Raw genomic sequence first — 20737 nt, 5'->3', positions numbered from 1 at the left:
CTCTGCTCAGCAGAAACAGGTGCCATCTCTCAGGTGAACCGGGACGTCCAAACACTGGCCTGCATTTCCCTTTGCTCGTGTGTGGCAACTGTTGAGAAATATTGCCAATCTGGGCACCCTATTCTGAGCCAGCACCATCCATCTGGGCTGTCTCCATGAAGGGTCGAGCAAGCTATGCTAATTTTTTTTGTTTCCTGTTAGATGTCACCTTCCGTTACAGGCAGGTGTTGCTGGCTTCCAGCGGGAGCTGTGTTCCTAAGCAGGGTGAGGTTTAGGTCCCCCTCGGAGGCTGTCAACTCAGAGCAAGTCTCCGTGGCTGAGTCTGGAACATCTCCTGTCCTCCCACCCAGGGACAGCAAGCCTGCACGTGGACAGAATGTTCCTCAAGGCCATCACACGCTTGTCTCCTAGGGCCTGGGTGAAATGCTCTTGCCTCCTGCCTTCCAGGCTGGACAGAGGTGCCCCAATCAGGGAAGCTCACATCCTGGGGACCGAGCTGCGCCTCAAAGGCAGATTCCATCCTTTCCCTTCCAGGCATGACTTAGAAAGGGCTCCACACCCAGGTGTCAATAATTTCTAGGTACTTGAGTGAAGTGAGGTCTGCTCAGTGGGGATAGATGTCCCCCTGTGGGGTTCTGAGGCCTGAAAGTTGGGGGTTGGCATGATGGATTTACAGAAACACATAGGAGCCTGCCCCAGAAATGGGGTAATTATACCTGCCAGCAAAAGGTGGTGTCAATGGGTAGAGACAACACACATAAAACCCCAGGCCAGTGCCTGGCACCCAGTAGGCTCAGTGTAACACTACGTGAGCTCTCCACACACCAGGCATGGGCACAAACTAACTTTCATATAAACGCACAAAGAAGGTGCACTTATTGTCCCCAATTTACAGATGAAGAAACTGAGGAACAGAGATGGTAAGGAACGTAAGTGGCAGTCCTAGGGTCCAGTCTGCTCCAGAGCATGTCCTCCTAACTGCTTATTGTCGGCCTCCTGATGTCTGGTCAGAATTGGTGCTTCCTTTCCCTATGTCAGATCTCAGCAGGACCCCTGGACTTTATTTTCAGTTTGGTCTCTTCCATTTAGATATCGCTCCCAGACCTGCATGGCCTAGACATTCTGAACCTCATGGTTATTGTACGGAGTGTATGAGGTAGCGTGGTGGGAACAGTCAGATCTGCTCTGCCACTCATTGGAGGCAGGAATTGGGTGGTCCTTGGGTAGCCTGCGCGTCTGCCCACTTCGTGCTCTTCAAGCCCAGGAGACAGAGCCAGCATCCCGATGCATGTGCCCCCTCCTGATTTGTGCAGAGAGTGCAGCAGTCCAGGAGGGGCTGCATTTCTCATGCTCTGTGCTTTTGGTTCCAGGCTTTGGAAAGCGACTTTGTCAGTGCCAACCTCCACCACTGGATAGACCTCATATTTGGGTACAAGCAGCAGGGGTCAGCCGCGGTGGAGGCTGTCAATACCTTCCACCCCTACTTCTACGGCGACAGAATGGACCTCAGCGGCATCAGTGACCCCCTGATCAGGAACACCATCCTGGGGTTCATCAGCAACTTTGGACAGGTGCCCAAACAGGTACATCACGCCGTGCCCTTTGTCTTGCTTTCTCAAAAGAGTGTGTGCACCGTGAGCTTGGGAGGGAGAGGAAGGGAGGACGTTTTCTCCTGGGACAGGAGCAAGAGGGACTGGAGAGGCAAGACGGCCTCCAGTCATCTTCCTACCGCTTCAACGTCAGGGCTTAACCCTCAGTTACCACGTGAGGGTGATGAAGGGGATGGCATCACTAATGATAATGATGAAGGCTGCCTTCATCTGTGACATATGTGATGGATACTCCACGAAATCCACTGGATTTAATTCTTTATGTATGTATCTACCCTACACGGTTGTTGTGAAGAGCCAATGAGTTAAGACATCGAGTGCTTGAAAGTGCCTGAAATATGACTAGCATTCAACAAATGTTAGTTATTAGTGTAATTACCTCATTGAATCCTTGCATAAGCCCTGGGTACAGATCAGAAGCCTAAGGCTCAAAGGGGCTAAATAAATAACTTGCCTACCATTGCGCCGTTGGCAGGTGACAGGGTCGAGCTCCAGCCCCACCTGGCTGGCTCCAAAGCCGCATCCATATTTCCACCAGCGTGAGGGCATTGAAGTTCTGCCCCCTGCGCCCCTGGTGGAATTGCAGGGGTCACACGTGGGCCTTTTGCTCTGCTGGCTCCATCCCCCATCAGGACAGTCACGCAGCAATGTAAGGCTATGCAATCATGTTGACATTCTGATGGACAGTGTGCAAGAGAGCTCGGCGCTTATTTAACTGATCCCAGCCCTGCTGATCCCCAAACTTCAGTTCAATGTAGACACGTTCTCTTCCCAAACACAGCCATCCGGGTTCAGAAGCATAGCCCTACTAGGGCTGGGGTCCCAGCCTGGGCAGTCAGGAGCCAAATGAGTGCATAAACCCAGCCAATTCCAGGACTGTCCTGGACAACAGCTTTCCCCGCACGTAGCCATGAGGCTGGGACGGGCTCATCGCACAGTTAGTGCAAAGCTAATACATCTTTTCTGCCTGGCCTTCCGTGACATGCTGGGGTTTGCTCAGCTCCCAGGTATGTATGGGGAATGTGGGAGGGTCTGAGGGTGACTTGGAGAATGGGTGGCACATCCAAGTGTGGGTTTGGCCAAGAGGGGCTTGGTAGAAAGGAGAGAATTTCCGGAAAGAAGCTTGGGTAGCTTAATGGTTTGTTTCTTTAATATAAAAAAATATAATAATACAGGGGCCGGCCCAGTGGCGCAGTGGTTAAGTTCGCATGTTCAGCTTAGGCGGCCCGGAGTTCACGGGTTCGGATCCCGGGTGTGGACATGGCACCGCTCGACAAGCCATACTGTGGCAGGCGTCCCACGTATAAAGTGGAGGAAGATGGGCACGGATGTTAGCTCGGGGCCAGTCTTCCTCAGCAAAAAGAGGAGGATTGGCAGCAGATGTTAGCTCAGGGTTAATCTTCCTCAAAAAATAATAATAATACAGAGAAAGCAATTAAATAATTCCAGGTCATAGCCACCAGCATGCAGTGTCCTGTGTTATATACTCACAGTCTTTGTTCACAAGCGAAAATATTTCCACGTGAGTGTGATGATGGAGTACACCCAATTTTAGATTCTGCGTTTGCTTAATGACATATCATAAGCGCTTTTACAAAATAATCCTAAATAATCTTCAGTCTTAGAATTCTTCAAGTGTCCCAGCCTAAAGATGGGATTAAAATGCTTCAGAACTGAGCACTGTTCCCTTGAGGGGCTGTCCCTGCCGAGGCTGTTATGGGGACCCAGCCCGTGGAAGCTTTCGCCATTCCACTCTGCAAAGAAAAAGGTTCTTTATTGAACGCTCATTTAAAAATCATCGTTCTGATTTCTGTCTGTATTGATCACCCACCCAGCTTTGCTAGATCGTCCAGCATCTGATCGAAGGCTGTAACTGAGCCAAGGATGCTCTGAGACCCCCCGGCTGCCCGCCGAGCCCCGCCTCTGCCCGTGTGCCCAGTGGAGGCCAGCTCCCCTCCCATCATGGCACCCAGTGGATGTTTCCATCTGGGAGCTGAGAAATGTGCCCCATGGCTGGAGAAAGCAGCCCAGCCTGAGCCCAGTCAGGCAGGGGAGGGTGGAGAGCTGGCACTGGCCTCGGCTGCACTCTCTGGTCCAACAGCAAGGATTCTGCCAGACAGCATGGCCACGTACTTCATGCTTTGCACGGTTATGCAAAAAGTTTGGCATAGGGACAGTTTAACAATAGAGATCTAAGAAAACTGAAAATAAGCCACTAATGGAGTTTGCCTGTACTCATTGGAATATTTGAATGGTTGCTATTAAAGAATTCTGCGTGGATGGCCAGATGGATGTGCCTGCAGAGAGTCTGTAAGGGAAAGGAAAAAAATATGGGGACTAGCTGAAGCACATGAAGAGAGATGTGATCCAGGGAGGGAAGAAGGCCATTCTGACCCCGTGATTTGAGAAGCAGCTCTCCTGAGGACCAGGGGCTCCTCCGTGAGGTCATCCTTTCCCCAAACAGCTTGGAGAAGCAGACAGATTTGGCAGCCAGGAGGGCTGTCTCAGCCAGCCCCGCACTGTGACCTCGAGAAAGTAGCTGCCCCTCTCTGAGCCCCAGGCCCCTCATCTGCAGCATCCGAGGGTTGAACCAGATGGTTCTGGTCATGCTCCCCTCGCTCAGGAGCAAGCCCAGCCCAGGCAGGCCCAGAGCGAAGCTGCAGCCGTGACTTGCACGGGGACAGCTCCTTCTCTGACCATCTTCCCTACTGACCTGTGCATGGTGCGTCTGTCCCCTCTCCTCTCCAGCTCTTTACGAAACCGCACCCGGCCAGGAGTGCCGCCGGGAAGGCTTCCCCTGGAAAGGATGTCTCCACACCCGCCAGCCTGCCTGGCCACCCGCAGCCCTTCTTCTCCAGCCTGCAGTCACTGAGGCCCTCCCAGGTCACAGTCAAAGGTAAATGCCTGGCCCTGCTTTGTCGGTGCCCTGACCCAGAGTCGTCCCTTCAGTGACTGGCGTTCCTTGGGAGGTTTGGGGGCACAGAGCTGGGCAGGTCTGGGGTCTGCCATGCTGGCCGTGTCTCCAGGCACAGCAGGAATCTGGGAGGCCTCTGCTCTGGCAGTGTCCAGGACCACTTCTGGGAGACCCTGACTTCTGAAGGCCCGCCTGTCCTTCTGTCTGTCTGCCACACACTCCTGTGTCTCTCTCATGCACACACACACATGCACACTTCTCTCTCTTTCATGCAAACACACCCCTCCTCACCTCCAGCGCCGAGGGAGGAAGTCCCAGGTTCCTGAGGGAGGGTCGCAGCCTCCACTCCTTGGTCTCTGCAGTCTCTGTTGCTCCTAAGCACGCAGGTGGGCCTGCAGCCACGAGCCAAGAGCATGTGCCTGGGGCAGCTGGCCCTGGCGTGGGTCCCTGCCCCTCGCCTCCTGGAGAAGCCATGTGTGTGTGAGGTCTGCCAGCTGTGCCACCCTGGGGCCTGCCCTGCCTTTGAATGCCCCTCTCCAGGGAATAGCATTCTGGAGTTGTATGAGGAGTGTAAGGTCGGGTCTGCTGGGACTTTTTTCTTTGAGGTCCAAGAACGAGGTCCTTGGCACACCCAGCCCTGCTAGATATGGTCCCCGGGAGGGGCAGGAAGTGCAGAGCCCCAGGTCCCTGTGGCTTTGTGCCATCTGGCCTGGTACCCTTGGCTCCTCTTCCCCTGGCATCATGCCCTAAGAAACACTGCAGGGCCGCACACTGAATGTAAGCGCTAAGTCAGGGGAGCAGCCGAGGGCCGGGGACCCGGCTCAGGGCCAGAGTCTAGCTCGGCCACTGGAGTGAGGCTTGGGAGCGAGGCACCTCGGTGAGCAGCTGCAGCCGGCCGTGTGCTTTGTCAGGTCCGGGTTGCCTGCCCCTGGCTCCTCTCCCGGCCTGGCTGAAGTGGGTGCTGTCCTTTGACCTGTGAGCTCCACCATACTGACTGGGGGGCAGATATGTATCTTTTCTCTCTAGGCTCAGAATCCCCCAAAGGAGCCATCGGCCACATCGTCCCCACCGAGAAAACCATCCTGGCCGTGGAGAAGAACAAGGTGCTGCTGCCTCCTCTCTGGAACAGGACCTTCAGCTGGGGCTTCGACGACCTCAGCTGCTGCCTCGGGAACTATGGCTCTGACAAGGTGCGTGGGCGCCAGGCAGCAGGGCGGCCTGGGGGCCTTGGCCTCATTCTGGTTGGGGCAGAGCCCAAAGGAGGCCCAGCCGCCTGTGCCCCACTTCCTCCATGTGGCTGTGCCCCCAGCCTAGGAGCAAGAGGGTTCAAGTGACAGTGCCAAGGGCCCCTGTGGGCCAAGCCTCCAGCCCACGTTGCGGGGAGTGGAGCCTGAAAGTTAGAGATGCCCTCTGCTACCTCCACAGCGGTCTTGGCCGCTGGCTGGTTACGTGGCTACATTGAGCCCCACCAGACTGTCCCTCAGTCTGAGTCAGAGTGAGCATCTAGCTGGGGCCAGAAGCAAGCCGTCTGGTCGTGTATCCTCTACCCCTGCTTCAGGCCATCCAGTCATCTCGCCTTCTTATGTGGCCCTGCCACCTCCCAGCCTCCTTTCCTGGCCTTGCTCCCCTCTCGCTCCCCCATCACACAGCATGAACTCCTGCCCACCAGACTCTCTCTTCCCCCTCCCTAGCCTTCCCCCACCGTCCTCACGAGGCAGCCAGTGGACCTGGTCCCAGATGTCACCGGACCTGGTCCCAGATGTCACCGCTCCTGGTAGCAATCTCTGACCTCCCCAGGCTGAGGCCCCAGCCTCCTGGTACTCGTTGTGCTCATGGAGAGCTCTTGCTGCATCCCCAGAACCTCCTGCCTGCTTGTCTCTCCCCACTTGCTAGAGTATGAACCCCCAGGGACAGGCCTGGACGGCCTGGATTGTGTCACCAGGGCCTGGCTTCCAAACAAGTGACACGTCCCCTGTTCCCAAGGCACACAGGCAGCCCAGTAGCATCCAGACCTGCCCTCCTCTCTCTGTCACTCTGTCCCAGGCTCGCAGCTTCGTGCCAGCCCTCGCACCAGGGCTCATCCCACTTGCCTCCCACAGATCCTGATGACGTTCGAGAACCTGGCCGCCTGGGGCCACTGTCTTTGCGCCGTGTGCCCGTCCCCTACGATGATCATCACCTCTGGGGCCAGCGCCGTGGTGTGTGTGTGGGAGCTCAGCATGGCCAAAGGCCACCCGAGAGGCCTGCACCTCAAGCAGGTATGGTGCCTACGGCAGGGACGGTGCTTGGGGACAGGCACGGTGACTCAGGCAGGTACGGTGCCCTGGCTGCTCCAGCCCCCTGAGCACTGATGGCCCAGTTTCCTCGGCAGCAGAGAATGTGGTGAGGCGCTGAGGGGGGCACACGGCTCTGTGTCATCTGGGGGCACTGTTTCATGCCCATTGACAAGCACACAGGGCAGGTGCCTCCATGGAGACGCTGACCCCAGGGAGAGACGCTGGGCACCCATCAGGGCCAGGGACACTGGTTTCCCTGAACTCGAGAACATTTCTGAGCATTTGCCGCGGGCACTTGTACTTGCACAGCATCAACTCACCTTCTCAACAGCCCTATCAGGTCATCTCTGCTTGACAGGTGAAAAGAACAGGTGCAAGGAAGTTAAGTGACTCTCCAAGATCACAGGGCCAGAAAATAAAAGGCTTTCAGAACAGGTGTGGTCGTGGCAGGAGCAGAGCGTCAGCAGAGCGCGAGGCAGAGAACTCGTTCTGATCCTGCCCCTCAGGCCCCGGCTGCTCGTAATAATAATAATGAGCAGAGCGGCCCTCACCACTTACCTGTGACTCCGTGCTTCAACTGTAACCTCGTAACGCTCGTGCTGTTACTGCCGCTCTCAAATGCGGAAACTGAGGCTCAGAAGGGTCGAGTTTGCATCTTCACCTGGGTTTGTCTCACTCTAAACTCACGCCTTCTCCCTGTGTACGCTTGAACTTGCCCCAGGATATCTCGAGGGGACTCGGCCAACTCTGAAATGCAGATCGTTTCCACGTCTGTTTTGTCGTTAGCCGTAGAGCCCCAAAGTAACAAAAAATGAAACTCACCGCCGGCCACATTTCCTAGACTGAACGTGTCTCGCTGGCACAGACACTGAGTTTCTCTGTGCATGTTTCAAGCCACCCCCTGCGCACGTGGTGCGTGGTGGGCACTCAGGAAACGTGAGCTGCAGGAATGATGGAGCAGGGCCCCTTAATCCTACAGAGGCGGTGGCAGCTGCTGAGAGGCAGCCCTGCGGTGCAGGTCAAGTGCAGGCTGCCTTCCCCCTGCTCTCAAAGGAAACCCTCCGAAGCCCGCCTTGGGGCTCCCTGCCTTTCATGATCTTCATCCTGGAGGTTCCCTGACTCCTTCCCTCGGCTGCTGTGTCAGGGGGCTGGGCTTTTATCCCTGTGCTGAGTGAAGAGGCTGTGCCTTCCCCGTGTGGAGGAATCTCCCAGGCATCACTGTGGGATGGCGGGAGATTCAGCCCAACCCCAAAGCCCGCCTTGGGGAGCCGGGAAAGCAACCTCCCACGGCTGCTCCCAGCTGCTGTTCAGTGGGGAAGCTGCACTGTGAAGGCCCCGGTATTGACAGCATAAAAGTGTAATTTATCATCCTCTCCTTCTTCTAAATCAAGAGAAAAGCGACGGACGGGGAATCCCACATGCTCTTAATTCCTCGGTGAAATAAAGCTCTTTATCATTCACCCACAGAGGCTGACACGGCCTTGGGGATCCCCCAGACCACCAGCTGCTCAGCAAAGGGAATCCATGCCTGCCTTGTAGACAGAGAAGTCATCATTAAATAGCTTCATAAACAGTCTTTACAAGTATTTTATTTTAAGAGCTATTACAACATTAAAGACAAATTTCAAATGGACAAATTTGAAATTTATTCCAATTTCAAATTTATTGAAACAAATAAAATATGTTTATTCTATTTTCACCCAGCCTATTAAGTTGTTTCCACTTTTTTACCATCTCCATCATTTGCATTTCAATTGTTCCATATTATTCCACTGTGATAACATTATATTTCGATTGTTTCATTGTCGATGCCCCACATTTGAATAAACCATTCCTTCTAAACCTAGACAATTACCTTGCTTCCAAGTTTTAACTATTTTAAACAGTGCCGCAGAAAACATCTTCTACAGATCGCTGTTTGCTTCTGATTAAATGTTTCCTTAAAGTGAATTTCAAGAAGCAGAATAACCAAGCAGTGACATAATGCTTTCCATAATGGTTCTATAGCTTTGCAATGCCACCAACCATAAATGTGGTCCCTATCTCACCACAAAGTATCCAGCATGGGGAATTATTTTCAGAGGTTTGGATTTCTCTGAATTTTAATTAAATTTTTTAATTAATTTTTTTTTAATTTAGAAATTTTTATTTTTTGCTACTTTCATTAGGTATAAGATGATACAGTGAAGTTTTGCTTGGCCACGTAGAGAGGTATTAGTCTGAGAAAACAAAAGAGCTGGTGGAGAACACATTTAAAACTGCTCTCCCCCTTCACTGATTTCCCTGGTCTTTCCAGAAGGGGTGGGGGTGCTGTTGCCAGTGATGCTTTTAGTTTCCAGGCTGGTGGGAGGCAACAAACCTCACGCAGGTGGGCAGTGTGTGCCCGCAGGCTGGTCCCTGGCTCTCCAGCACCTCCCCTGCAGAGCGCGGCAGATGGCTCCATCTTGGGCGCTCAGGCTCAGAGCTTCTCTCTCTGGACCCCTAGCCCTCAGCCCTGGGTCCTCTGGCCTGCACTCTTTGCAGTCGCCGTGTTCCCAGTGGTCAGAACTTAGTCATCAGAATACTCCTGTCAAATCCTCCACTTTCCTCTCCTCATGTAGACAGTTTCCCTTCTCCTGGGACGACCAAATCTTCTTCCTAGGGTCACGCCCGGAACCTTGCCAGCACCATCTAACGGGTGCTGTGTTAGGATCCATCGAGGACAAATGGGAATCCATGGCAAAACTTTTAATTGCTGTGACCAGGCAAAGTCATTGAAAAATGATGCTCAGCCTCATTGACCTGAGTGAGTGACAGTGGAGTGTCCTGAGGGTGCAGGTTTACCCCTAGATGGGTCAGCACAATCGCGTTTCAGAGCACCACCTCCGCACTTCTCTGGCTGACTCCAGAGGGCGGCAGGCACGGATGTGCACAACAGCTCTCAGATGAGGCTTACCCAGCAGCCTTTGGGACGGTTGTAATGGAAACCATGCTGTTACCGGCGACCGTGGGCCTGAGGGTGCCAGTGTGCCTGGCAGACTGCCCCAGCCCCTCAGGAACATGTTCCCAGGGAGCAAGGCTTCTGGCCAGATCTGGACACATAGCCGTCCATGAGCCAGGCCAGGCCCTGCACAGGCCAACCTAAGGGCCAAGACCAAGGCCCTGAATGACCTGCTGCCACGTGGCCAGACTGGACATGAACCCAGATCCCTCGGACATGAAAAGTCACATCTTTTCAATTATGACCTGACCTCACCGCCTTCTTCCCAGTTTAGCTTTCAGGCATGTTTCTGAGGCTCCCTTAGTGTGGTGCGCAAAGTTGAGCATGCGTGAGGGCTCGGGAAAAGCCAGGTTGCGAGGCCTCACCGCAAGAGTTTCTGAGGCAGGGGGTCTGGGAAGGGGCCTAAGAATTTGCATTTCTAATGAGTTCCCAGTTGATGCAATGCTGCTGGTTGGGGCACCACACCTTGCGAAGCAGCTCTCTTGCATATTAATAGTGGTGTGTGCTGCTTCAGGATGCAAAGCTAATGTGGAGGACTGCAGAGCATAAGGGCCCTACTGGGGTCTGTTGAGTTCTGACAAAAGGACTACTGGTTCTCCCCAGCTGGGCCTCAACCCTGGAAACCCCTGGAACTGAGAGGCCAACCATGGACGCATGCACTCACACACACACACTCCCCACAGGCTTTCGGATCACTGAGTCACTCTGAACTCCTGTTTCCTCACCTGGGACCCAGCAGAAAAAGGGAGGGCAGAGTGTCCCTCCAAGTAGCTGGATTAAGCGTCCTTCTCATAGCCTGTGGGTCTGTCTCCTGTCCCTAGGCCTTGTATGGACACACCCAGGCTGTTACATGCCTGGCTGCATCAGTCACCTTCAGCCTCCTGGTGAGTGGCTCCCAAGACTGCACGTGCATCCTGTGGGACCTGGACAACCTCAACCATGTGGCCCGCCTGCCTGCCCACCGGGAGGGCATATCCGCCGTTGCCATCAGCGACGTCTCGGTGAGGCCCCTCTTTCTCAATGTGTGTGTCCTCAACATGTCTGTGAGCCTGTGTGGTAGCATGCATGGTAGCATGGTGGACAGTGCCCCAGAGAAAACGCAGGGGCGGAGAGATGCTGGCTATCCCAGAATGCTGAGAGGGCCCCAAATGTGTGGAGCATTCTCTACACAGGAGGGTGGAGCCATCAACATGCGCAGCACCTGGGTCTAGATTCTATGTTTGCTTCTGTGTTTTTCTCCCTCTGGGTGGTGGGGTGGTGGGAGTGTGTTCTGGCACGGGCTTCAGGGGGTTGGGGCAAGAAGTTGGCTTTGATGAGGGATGTGCTAGGTTTGACTGACTAATTCAGCTAGTTGACTGCAAATCGGTGTTGACTCAGCAGGTGTCTCTGGTCTCCAAGGCAGGAAGGGGACTTCCTCTGCTTGTCCTTTCATGCTGGCTGTTAAAGATAAGCCTGTTAGGAACGTGTGTGTGTGTGTGTGTGTGTGTGTGTGTGTGTGTGTGTGTAAGAGATAGATAGAGTTCAAGAGATATTAGTGTGGAGCTTTTCCCAGCTTCCCCATCATAGAGCATGGAGCTTCATAGGAGGAGGAAGAGGACATGATAGAGGTGCCCCCTGGTGCCAACTTTGGCTGAAAGCTGTGCTCCTGGTAGGCTTGAATCCAGGGTGAATTTTAGATGGGCAGGTGGAGGATGGATGGATGAGTGGATAGATAGGTGGATGGATGGATGGGGGAATGGATGGACGGATGGAGGGAGGGGTGTAGGGAGGGATGGCGGGATGGATGGAAGGAGGGATGGAGGGATGGATGGATAGGTGGGCAGCTGGAGGGATGAATGGGTGGATAGATGGCAGGTGGGTGGAGAGATGGATGGATGAATAGTTAGGTATGTGAGTGGATGGATATTTGGGTGAATTAGTGGGTGGATAGGTGAGTGGGTAGAAGGAGGATAGACGGATGGATGGTGGGTGAATGGATGAATGGGTGGTAGACAGGGGAAGGCATCCAGCCCTGTCTAGGAGAATATAAAACGCATAAGGAATTATGTCCCCAGACCTCAGAGAAGAGTGATATAGGATAAGAACTTGTTGAACTCATCTTGTCCTGAAGCCATTTGGGTTCCCTAAGTGCTTGCTGGGCCCAGTGCTGGATGCTGGGCAGAGATGTATCAGACATAGTCCCTGGCCTCAGGCATCCTCTAGCAAACAGTTCAGGAAGGGACATGATGGAGCCCAGCCCATGGAGCTGTGGAGGGGCATGGAGCTCCCTATATCCCTTCTGTCATTAGAGTAAGATTCAAAGACATGGCCGCAGGTGGTTCTGTGGGTCCTTGGTGACAGTGGCCACTGCTCCTTTGGACACAAAATAAACGGACTTGAGAAGCAAACACCCTGGACAGAAACATTTCAGGACATGCAATGAGGACATGTCTCCTCAGAAATTCCCTCTGGAGGGACGTTGTTCAATTTTATGAGCCACATGCAGTCATTTGAACCTTGGTACCCTGCCCTCCTCTAGGTGATGTCCAAAGCTTCTTCATGGGGACAGGGCTGGCCAGCCAGGTGCAGGCCCTGTGTCCAGAGCCAGGGGTGGTCTCCAGGCTATATCTCCTATGCCAGTCAGTATACTTCCAGGGAGGGGGCTGTGGGAGGAGTCCAAAGGGTGAGCCAGTCAGCCTGTGCTGGCGAAAGCAATGTCCAAACACATGATTGCAGTATGGAAAGAACTAGAAGTTTATAGTTATGTGAAAACACAGCAGACCTGTGAGTCAGCTGGGAAGAGGTGGGTGTCTGGAGGTCTTGGAGTACCTCAGTTAGTCTTTAGAAGATGGCAGGTTGAGGATGCTTGGGTGTACAAACTGAGTGGCTGAGCAAGTGGCAGATGGGCAGGCGCAGTCCACAGCTTGGAGTGAAGCCAGCTTTCACTGCTGTAGGGCACCATTGTCTCCTGTGCGGGAGCCCACTTGTCCCTATGGAACGTCAATGGACAATCCCTGGCCAGCATCACCACAGCGTGGGGCCCAGAAGGAGCCATAACCTGCTGCTGCGTGGTGGAGGGGCAAGCATGGGACACAAGTCATGTCATCATCACTGGGAGTCAAGACGGCATGGTCCGGGTAGGTGTGTCTTGGGCAGAATGAGGGCATGGTACAAGAAATGTGTTCATCTCCATTCTGTTCACTTCCTCCAATGGTCCAAATCTATGGGCTGCATTTGAGACCATTCCAGATCAGGTCCCCACAGCAAGTGAGGGCAAGAGCAAGGCTCTTTCCAGACAAAAAGTAAATAAGTAAATAAAATTATATATAATTTTATACACATCTACACTCATAAAATGAAATAAACACTTATTGTCACACGATATGAAAACTGAATGGCCAAATGCATAAGAACATATCCCACTGATGAAGAGAGATATTTGGGCCATCCATTCATCCATCCACCCACTCATCCATTCTGTCCTCCAACTATTTATCTCTCTGCCATCCATCCATCCATCCTTCCAACCTTCTATCCACCTCTCCATCCATCCATCCATGCTTCTATCCACCTCTCCTTCCATCTACCCATCCATCCATCCACCTGACTATTTGTTCCGTTAACTATCCATCCATCCATCCATCTGTTGAACTTTGGCTCTGTGCCAAGCACATCATATACGCCACAGGGCACACAGAGATTAATGATAGACAGACCCCTTGTCCTTAATATGCTCATATTCTAGAAGAAAAGACAGAAAATATATGTATGTGGTTCATGCTGTGATGGGGATAATCAGAGAGTGCCATGGCTCCTCCGAGTTGGGCCATGACAAGGGAGAACATCAAGAAACCAAGAAGAGAAGGAAGGGAAGCCCTGAGGTGGAAGAGCGTGGGAAGAACAAATACAGGCGAGTTTTCTGAGACTGACAGGAAAGGTGAAGCAATGGGTAAAGATAAGGCATACTTAAGAGGCTTACTCAAGAAACTGTCACTTGACGTCCACAGTTTATGAAAGGAAATGTCAATAGAATGCCACAAGGTATTCAGGAAAATGTCCACTGAATTCTACAAACAGTTATGAAAGCTTGCCGTGTGCCCACATGGCTAAAACTTAGCCTTGCCCTCCAGGGGCCTCCATGCTCAAAGTCTCAGAAGAATCATGGAGACGATGCTCTCAGAATGAGAATGAATAGCATGGTGGGGTCCATGAGGAGAATGGATTCATTTTCAACAGAGAGGCGTCAGAGGAGGCATCATTTCAGCTGAGTCCTGAGGACGAGGAGAAGTCAGAGCACATGGAGAGGACCATGCAGGCTGGGGGCCAGCGTGCATAGACAGGAGAGACAAGGCTGAGGAGGGCCCCGAGAAGTCCCCTTACAGGGCTGCAGCTCTGGGCTGTGAGGGCACAGGGTCTCTGCAGAGAGCAGGGTGTCCTGGGGTGGCCAGGAAGTAAGGTCATGATAGCTGGGGCTTGGTAGGTCGTGGTCCACGCTGCGTGTCCCTCAGAGGAGCCTGAGCTGGCTGAGCAGCAGGTGCATGTCCTTCGTGGGCCTGCCCACAGCACTGGGAGGGGGGTCTCTCCTACACTCAGCGCTCATTCGTTCAGCACGGTGACTGAGCTCCTGGGAGGGCCCAGCGCCCTGCTAGGCCTGCCATGGAGCTCACAAGAGCATGTAAGTGTAGGCTGGTCCTCGTCCTTCAGCGACAGAAAATCCAGACTCAGCAGGTGAGGAGCCAAGTGTGGTCAGCTTGAGGGCATTCACCGCAGGCTCTGGGACCAAAGACCAGACACGGAGGACAGGGAGGCCCAGCTTCTGGGCGTGAGGGAGGCCTCCAGGGAGGGTGGCTGGCGGACAGGAGGTCTTAGCTAAATAAAATGATAATAAACTGGCTGCTGAATCTTGTCCCTGAAGGGAAGGGGCTGAGGAGATGGAAAGGACGCGGGGGTGGGAGTGACACATTCAGGCTGCACTGGCACTCTTGGCTAGACCTCAGCGAAAGGAAGGCGAAGCCTGAGTACCCTTCTTCCGAGGATACATTAAGACCAGGAGTGAGGGGGGCCATGCCCCCAACTCTCCCCTCAGGCTCCCCCAGGTTTGAAGGAGTGGGATGGGCACCGAGCCTGCAGACGGGATCACTTCCCCAGCCCATGGCGTTTTCTCTTTTCTGGACAGATTTGGAAGACTGAGGAAGTGAAGATGTCTGTGCCTGGACAGGCAGCGCCAGAGGGGCCCTCAGCTCAGCCTCCAAGCCTGAGAGGTAACTGCCCTGCTGGGGCTGCGCGTGGGGTGCCCTCGCCTTGCTCAGCCCTCCCTCCGCTCTCCCCGCCTCCGCCCAAGGGCTGCAGCTCCACCCAGGCCTGCAGAGCCCAGGGAAGCCACGGAGATGCTCCCAGGTCTGGGGGGACAGGAGCACAGTTGACCGTGAGCTGCTGGTGGAATTTGAAGCCATGTAGAGAAACACTGTTGAGTTCTGGCCTCATCCTGCAGGGATCAGCCGACTCCTTGGGGCGGTCCTTGGATGTGTGAACAGTGGTGGCAGTGGTTGTCAGGTGGTTCAGGAGCTGGGATACACCTCGCAGAGCTGGGTCTGTTGCTCTTCGTTGCCTGGATGTCTCTGGGATGCCAAACTCCCCAGCCCAGGGCCCGGGTCTGCTGGCTCCTCGCCTGGAGAGCCAGGCTGCAGACAGGAGCAGTGAAGGGCCTTGCTGGATCCCCAGGGAGGGGAGGCGGTTCCACAGGCCCCAGCCCGCCCTGTTGATTCTGGCTCAACACCCCACGGCAAGTTCCTGAGTGCGTCTGAGGGTCATTGACATCAGCATCCCCCAGGAGGCTTATTAAAAATGTGAATCTGGGTTCTGTTCTCACCCCAACCCCTGGGAAAAGATTGGAGGCTGTTAGAATTTCATGTCTAACAAGTCCCCCACTAGGTCTCGGTGTGCAGCAAAGTCAGAGAACCACTCTTCTGGAGCAGAACCCTCTTTGGGTTGTGGCAGATGGGACTGAAGTAGGAAAATCTGTTCTACCTTCTACCATCTTGGCCAGTGGCACCCCCACCATGGCCACCGTCACGGAGCCATGAGGGAGAGAGCTGACCATGAGCAGTTTCCGTTTGCACTTTCCATGCATTCTCTTACTTCTCACAGCACCCCTATGAGGTTGATGTTACTTTGACCCCGTGTGAGAGATGAGGAAACTGAGTCACAGAGAGGTTGAGTAACTTGCCCAAAGTTGCCCAAGCATATTCCTATGATCATTCTCACTTCCAGCACCAGAGTAGACACGACCTCAGCCACAGATACTGCCACATAATCACCACCACCACCAGACAACACCCTCCACGATGAGCATAAACCTCACCATCAAAGCTATCACCTCCTTCTCTTCTCACCTCCTAGTGTCTCCACCATCACCTTCTCCAATGCAGCCAACCTTTCTCAGCTCTGTCGTAACGAAAGAGTCTGGCCCAGAACTGAGACATCTTTCTTGGTGCCCATGATTCAAGGAGACATGTTACCGTGAAGCAAGAATTCTCCCATCATCTGAGCCCTTCTGGTTTGCTCTGTAGGCCAGGACCCATGATCATCCATGGGAGGGAATTTTCCAGATTGCTGAGGGCTGCCTTCTGAAACAAGTAGCCCTTTTCAGTTAGTTCATTTCTAAAATGTACTCCCGCACCTCCTTGATTCGCGTAGTCACCGATTTGTGATTCTTTATTCACACAGCACCCACAGACATCTGCTCAGCCCCTTCTAGGTCCTAGGCTCCGCGTGGGAATCCCTGCCTTTCAGATACCACCATCCAGGAGCCTCGTCAACAATTTGGGCTGACCCAGAAGGGTGGCCCCACAAGGATCTACAGCCACACTCAGTTCACAGGTCCTAGTGTCTCTAGGGTCCATGGGATCTAGCAGCCCATCTCAGCGTCAAAAGAAAGATGTGTGAGGCCTGTGCATTGTGAGGAACTGAGAGCGCTTCTCCAGAGAGCAGGGGCCAAGCCCCCTCCTCTTCCCCCCCACCCCCCACCTGGAGGAGGGGCTGGCGCAAGGTTCCCACGCAGGGTTCGGGTGCCAGCACACTATTTCAGTCCTGGGCAACACTGCCCACTTCTGAAGCTGTTGAGGTCCAAAAAGCTAAATGCATTAGCTCAGTCCTTGCCGGACAAGTGGATGTCTGACCAAGAATGCTGGCTGGGTGGGCAGGTGGATGGACAGAGGGACAGAGGACCACAAAGGACCCCTCAGGGCCATCCCATTGGTTCTGGAAGTGCTAGTGGATTCACGGGTGTCCACTCACGATCAATGGTTGTGTTCACTGGTCATGGGGTCTAGTGAGATGAAAAGTGAGGTGAAAAGCCAGAAACAAGAAAACTAGACCCAGCTGTGTCTCCAGCAACTTCTCTGGCCCTCAGTTTCCCCCTCTGTCAAATGAAGGCGCCTCTTGCACATCCTAATTTGTAGGGAGCTGACGATACAAAATTAATAGATAGAGACGAGAAGGTACTCAACAAAATGCGGCTCGTTATTATCATTTCCTCAGACTTCTAGGAGACTCTCCCCTAACACGCCGGCTGATGACATTAGGGAACTTACAAGATGGTTTCAGGACGACAGGAGCCCCGGGTCCACATCCTTCCCCGGCTGCTTGTCCGGACCTGAGGTCACCACTGTCCTGTAGTATCAGCTGCCAGGGTTATGGTTACAATTTATGGGAGGATTAGGATGAGAGGGCCCGAGGGCACGGATTTTATATTCATAAAAATCAGGCCGGGCCACTGTGCAGAGTTAGCAAATCCACGTGCACATTTACAAACCTAAGCACCGGAGGCCTTGCTCTCCTAATATTGCTCGAAACTGTTTCATTGGAAAGGGACCAGTATTGGGCCAACACACGGATATTTGCCTGGGTCCCCTTGGTGTGTATATTGCTCAATCCCTCAAATGTCTTCAGGTGCAGGAAAGGAGATCTTTGAAGATCTAAAGGATACTGTATTTGTGTGCACAGGTCATCCAGATTCTGCCCGGAATTCATTTCTTTGTCATTGGGACCCAGCTGAGTACAATTCATTTTAGGCATCGCCCCCTAGATTTGGACTCAATCTGGTATATAAACAGCGCCTGGGAAGAGCTGCTTGTTGGGAATTTTCCACAAACACAAAATGCGCGTGCATTTCCTGGTGCACAGGCCTGTCTGACACATAAGTGGCCACCCCAGGACAGCTGAGGCAGCTCCATCATTTCTGCCCTGATTCCAACCGAGTAACTTCGCAAGGACAGACCCAGCTGATGTCTCTCCCTCTCACCCTCCTCACTGAAGGAATTGCTGTCTGTCCCCAAATGCAGTCATTAAAATGAGTGAAGTAACAATCATTGAGTTATATTTTTGGAAAAAAACATTCTCGGCATTTAATTATTGGTTGTGGCGTGAGAGGATTCAGATAAGTTGATAATGCCGACTTTATGTAATTTATTTTTACTAGGCAATTATGGGCTGCATTACATCCTGGCAGCAAGGTATTGTGGGGCATCTTATTAAGCATAAAGCCAGTAAACACTGATGAACAATTTTGCTGAACTAGGCATGCAATTTAGAAAGCAATAATACACAAATCCAATTTGGTACACAATGGATACCGCAGCACGTCAGCACATGTAACTATCGCAGCCTGCAAATTAAATTGGGACGGCCCTTTTTTTGCAACAGCACAGGCCAAGATTAAATATATTTCCCCCCTCAATTTAACAAGTTGCTGACCACAAATATAAATATGTGCGTGTGCGTTTGCGGTCCTGTGTGTGGACGTACATGCGCATGTGTGTGAAGCCACTCGGGTTTTCTAACTATTCTCCCGTATGCTCCCCACAGGCCCCAGGTGGGAGAAGAATCTTGCCCTGTGCAGAGAGCTGGATGTCAGCGTTGCTTTGACAGGGAAGCTCAGCAAAACCAGCCCTGCGGTGACAGCTCTGGCCGTGTCCAGGTAAACATGGCCTGTCTTCTCCGGGCTTCCAGCAGAGGGCGCTGTGGCCACCCCCTAGGAAGGTTCACGGCTCTTGCCCTGGGAGGCGGCCTCACTCCTCAGGGACCTAGGAGGGCCCCCCATGCACAGGATGCAGGCGAGGTGGCCATGCACGGCCCTAGGAAATGTTTTTTTTTTTAACACACACATGTTCTTGCTCTCTCTCGAATATCCATGAATTCATAAAGAAATCCAAAGGTAAAAAAAGGTATATTGCTTCGTAATTTTATCCTAAAGAGGGACTTTTTTCCTGAAGTCCACTGCCGATGGTGACATTTGGTGTGATGATTATCCTACATCACAGAAGATGCCTCTCGAGGGCTCCAAGCCAACAGAGACGAGACGAGTGTCAGATACTACACTCTATAGGGTTATTTTATTCTTCACGTTCCCCAGTGGTGGCACTGACGATCATTAACCCACTCCACACACTGACAAGTGCCGTCTCAGAGCCTGTGGCCCTTCAAGACCTGCTTTCTTTCCTCCCTCCTTGCTCTGGAGTGGGCCACTCGGGGTCCGTGGTGGTGAGAACCACACGGGGTTCTAGATGCCAGGCTGAGGTAGGGTGGGGCCAGGGGAAAGGAGCAGAAAGTGCCATGCCGAGCCCTAACTCCTTGCTGGAGAGCTTGTCATTCCTTCTGTCCTCGGGGCCTGGCTGTATCGCTCACGGGACAGCAGCACCTGGAGATGCTGGAGAGAAAAAGTCAGGGCCCTGCCCTGCTCCCTGGAGCCCGAGCATCTTGGAGCTTCCCCTCAGTGCTTTGGGCGCCACAACCCTCATTGTTCAAAAGCTCCCCCCAGGTCAGAACAGTCCCCCGTTCACCCGCTCCCGCACCCTGCTTCAGGTGGAGGCCAGGTGCTGGCTCCTTGGGGTCCTGGACTGAACCTTGTGTTGCAGCGTTTCAGTTTTCTGAGTACCGGCTGGGATATGCAGGACTCACACGCTCGCCTCTGACATGCTTGTCTCTTCTTTCTCTTCCCAAGAAACCAGACCAAACTCCTGGTCGGCGATGAGAAGGGGAGAATATTCTGCTGGTCTGCAGAGGGGTAGGAAGAAAGAGACAGCGGAGGGTCTGGTGCAGCAGTGTTTCCCCTGAGGGCCGGGAGCACCGGCAGAATGTGAGCTGATACAGGGCCTGGGGCGCAAAGAAAACCCCAGGCCTCCCCTCCACAAGGTCCCTGAGGAAGAAGCTGCTGGCCATCAGAGCCACACCCTGAGCCCTCTCCATGGCCCTTGGGACTCTGGCCTTGGATTGCACAAGGATGCACTTCTATAAGACGGATAAGAGCGCACGTCGGGGGCCTGCCAGCAGCATGCTGGAAACTGTGACTCCCTGATGCCAACCTGCACGTGACTCACCTTTTCAAAGGGCTTATTGCACTGAAAAAAAAAGTGGATGTCTTACTGGAAACTGATGGGAAATATTGTATTGTCTTTATTTTATTCAAATGACCATTTTCAAAAGGCAAGGCTCTTGAGTTTAAAATCGCCACCCTTTTCCACTCAGGTATTTGCCTCTCCATACTTAGAAAGGCAGGGAGCCTGGGGCAGCGCAGCCCACTGAGGAGTGTTTCTCAGCCCCTCCTGTCTCCCTCTGCAGAATCCTGCTCATCTCGCCCGCTGTGCAGGGGCTCATGGGGAGCAGGGGCGACACTCAGGAGGCCCAGCTTCCGTGGCTGAGGCCCAGGATGCGGACACGGTGGCCACTCATTGCGGGTGTAGGGAAGTCAGCCTGGGGGTACACACCTGCCTGGTGTGCATGCTTGCATCTCTGCACCCACAGTGGGCGGTGGGTCCCGGGCAAGCTCGAGTGTGGCAGGCTCCTCTCCGGGACCTGTCCTTACAAGGAGGTCGAGAGGCCAAGTCCACACACCGATGTGGAGCTGGAGCTCATCCTGGGAACATCTGGGCTGCTGTGTGACTCGTTCTCCATCTGAAAATGCACGGCACGTGGGGAGTTA

The 20737-nt window shown here is 53.4% G+C and overlaps 1 protein-coding gene across 7 annotated transcripts in view; it reads left to right on the top strand.

The window, feature by feature from the left end:
• Positions 1 to 20240, top strand: part of WDFY4 (WDFY family member 4) — a 301239-nt gene extending 280999 nt beyond the window's left edge. For 4 of the 7 annotated variants that reach the window (XM_070615417.1, XM_070615437.1, XM_070615424.1 and 1 more), the window contains 9 exons: positions 1371 to 1583; positions 4359 to 4506; positions 5530 to 5714; positions 6624 to 6782; positions 10602 to 10781; positions 12714 to 12896; positions 14936 to 15020; positions 18625 to 18736; positions 19760 to 20240. In XM_070615417.1, the coding sequence (XP_070471518.1) occupies positions 1371 to 1583; positions 4359 to 4506; positions 5530 to 5714; positions 6624 to 6782; positions 10602 to 10781; positions 12714 to 12896; positions 14936 to 15020; positions 18625 to 18736; positions 19760 to 19826 (1332 nt within the window). In that variant the 3' untranslated portion in view covers positions 19827 to 20240. The remainder of the gene's footprint in view (positions 1 to 1370; positions 1584 to 4358; positions 4507 to 5529; positions 5715 to 6623; positions 6783 to 10601; positions 10782 to 12713; positions 12897 to 14935; positions 15021 to 18624; positions 18737 to 19759) is intronic. The other 3 variants (XM_070615433.1, XM_070615438.1, XM_070615406.1) reach the window with 1 other exon arrangement.
• Positions 20241 to 20737: the final 497 nt, after the last annotated feature.

This window comes from Equus przewalskii, chromosome 1, assembly GCF_037783145.1.
Source record: "Equus przewalskii isolate Varuska chromosome 1, EquPr2, whole genome shotgun sequence".
Classification (NCBI taxonomy): Eukaryota; Metazoa; Chordata; class Mammalia; order Perissodactyla; family Equidae; genus Equus; species Equus przewalskii.
Note: the sequence above shows the minus strand (reverse complement) of the source record. Positions and strands in the feature narration are given on the sequence as shown.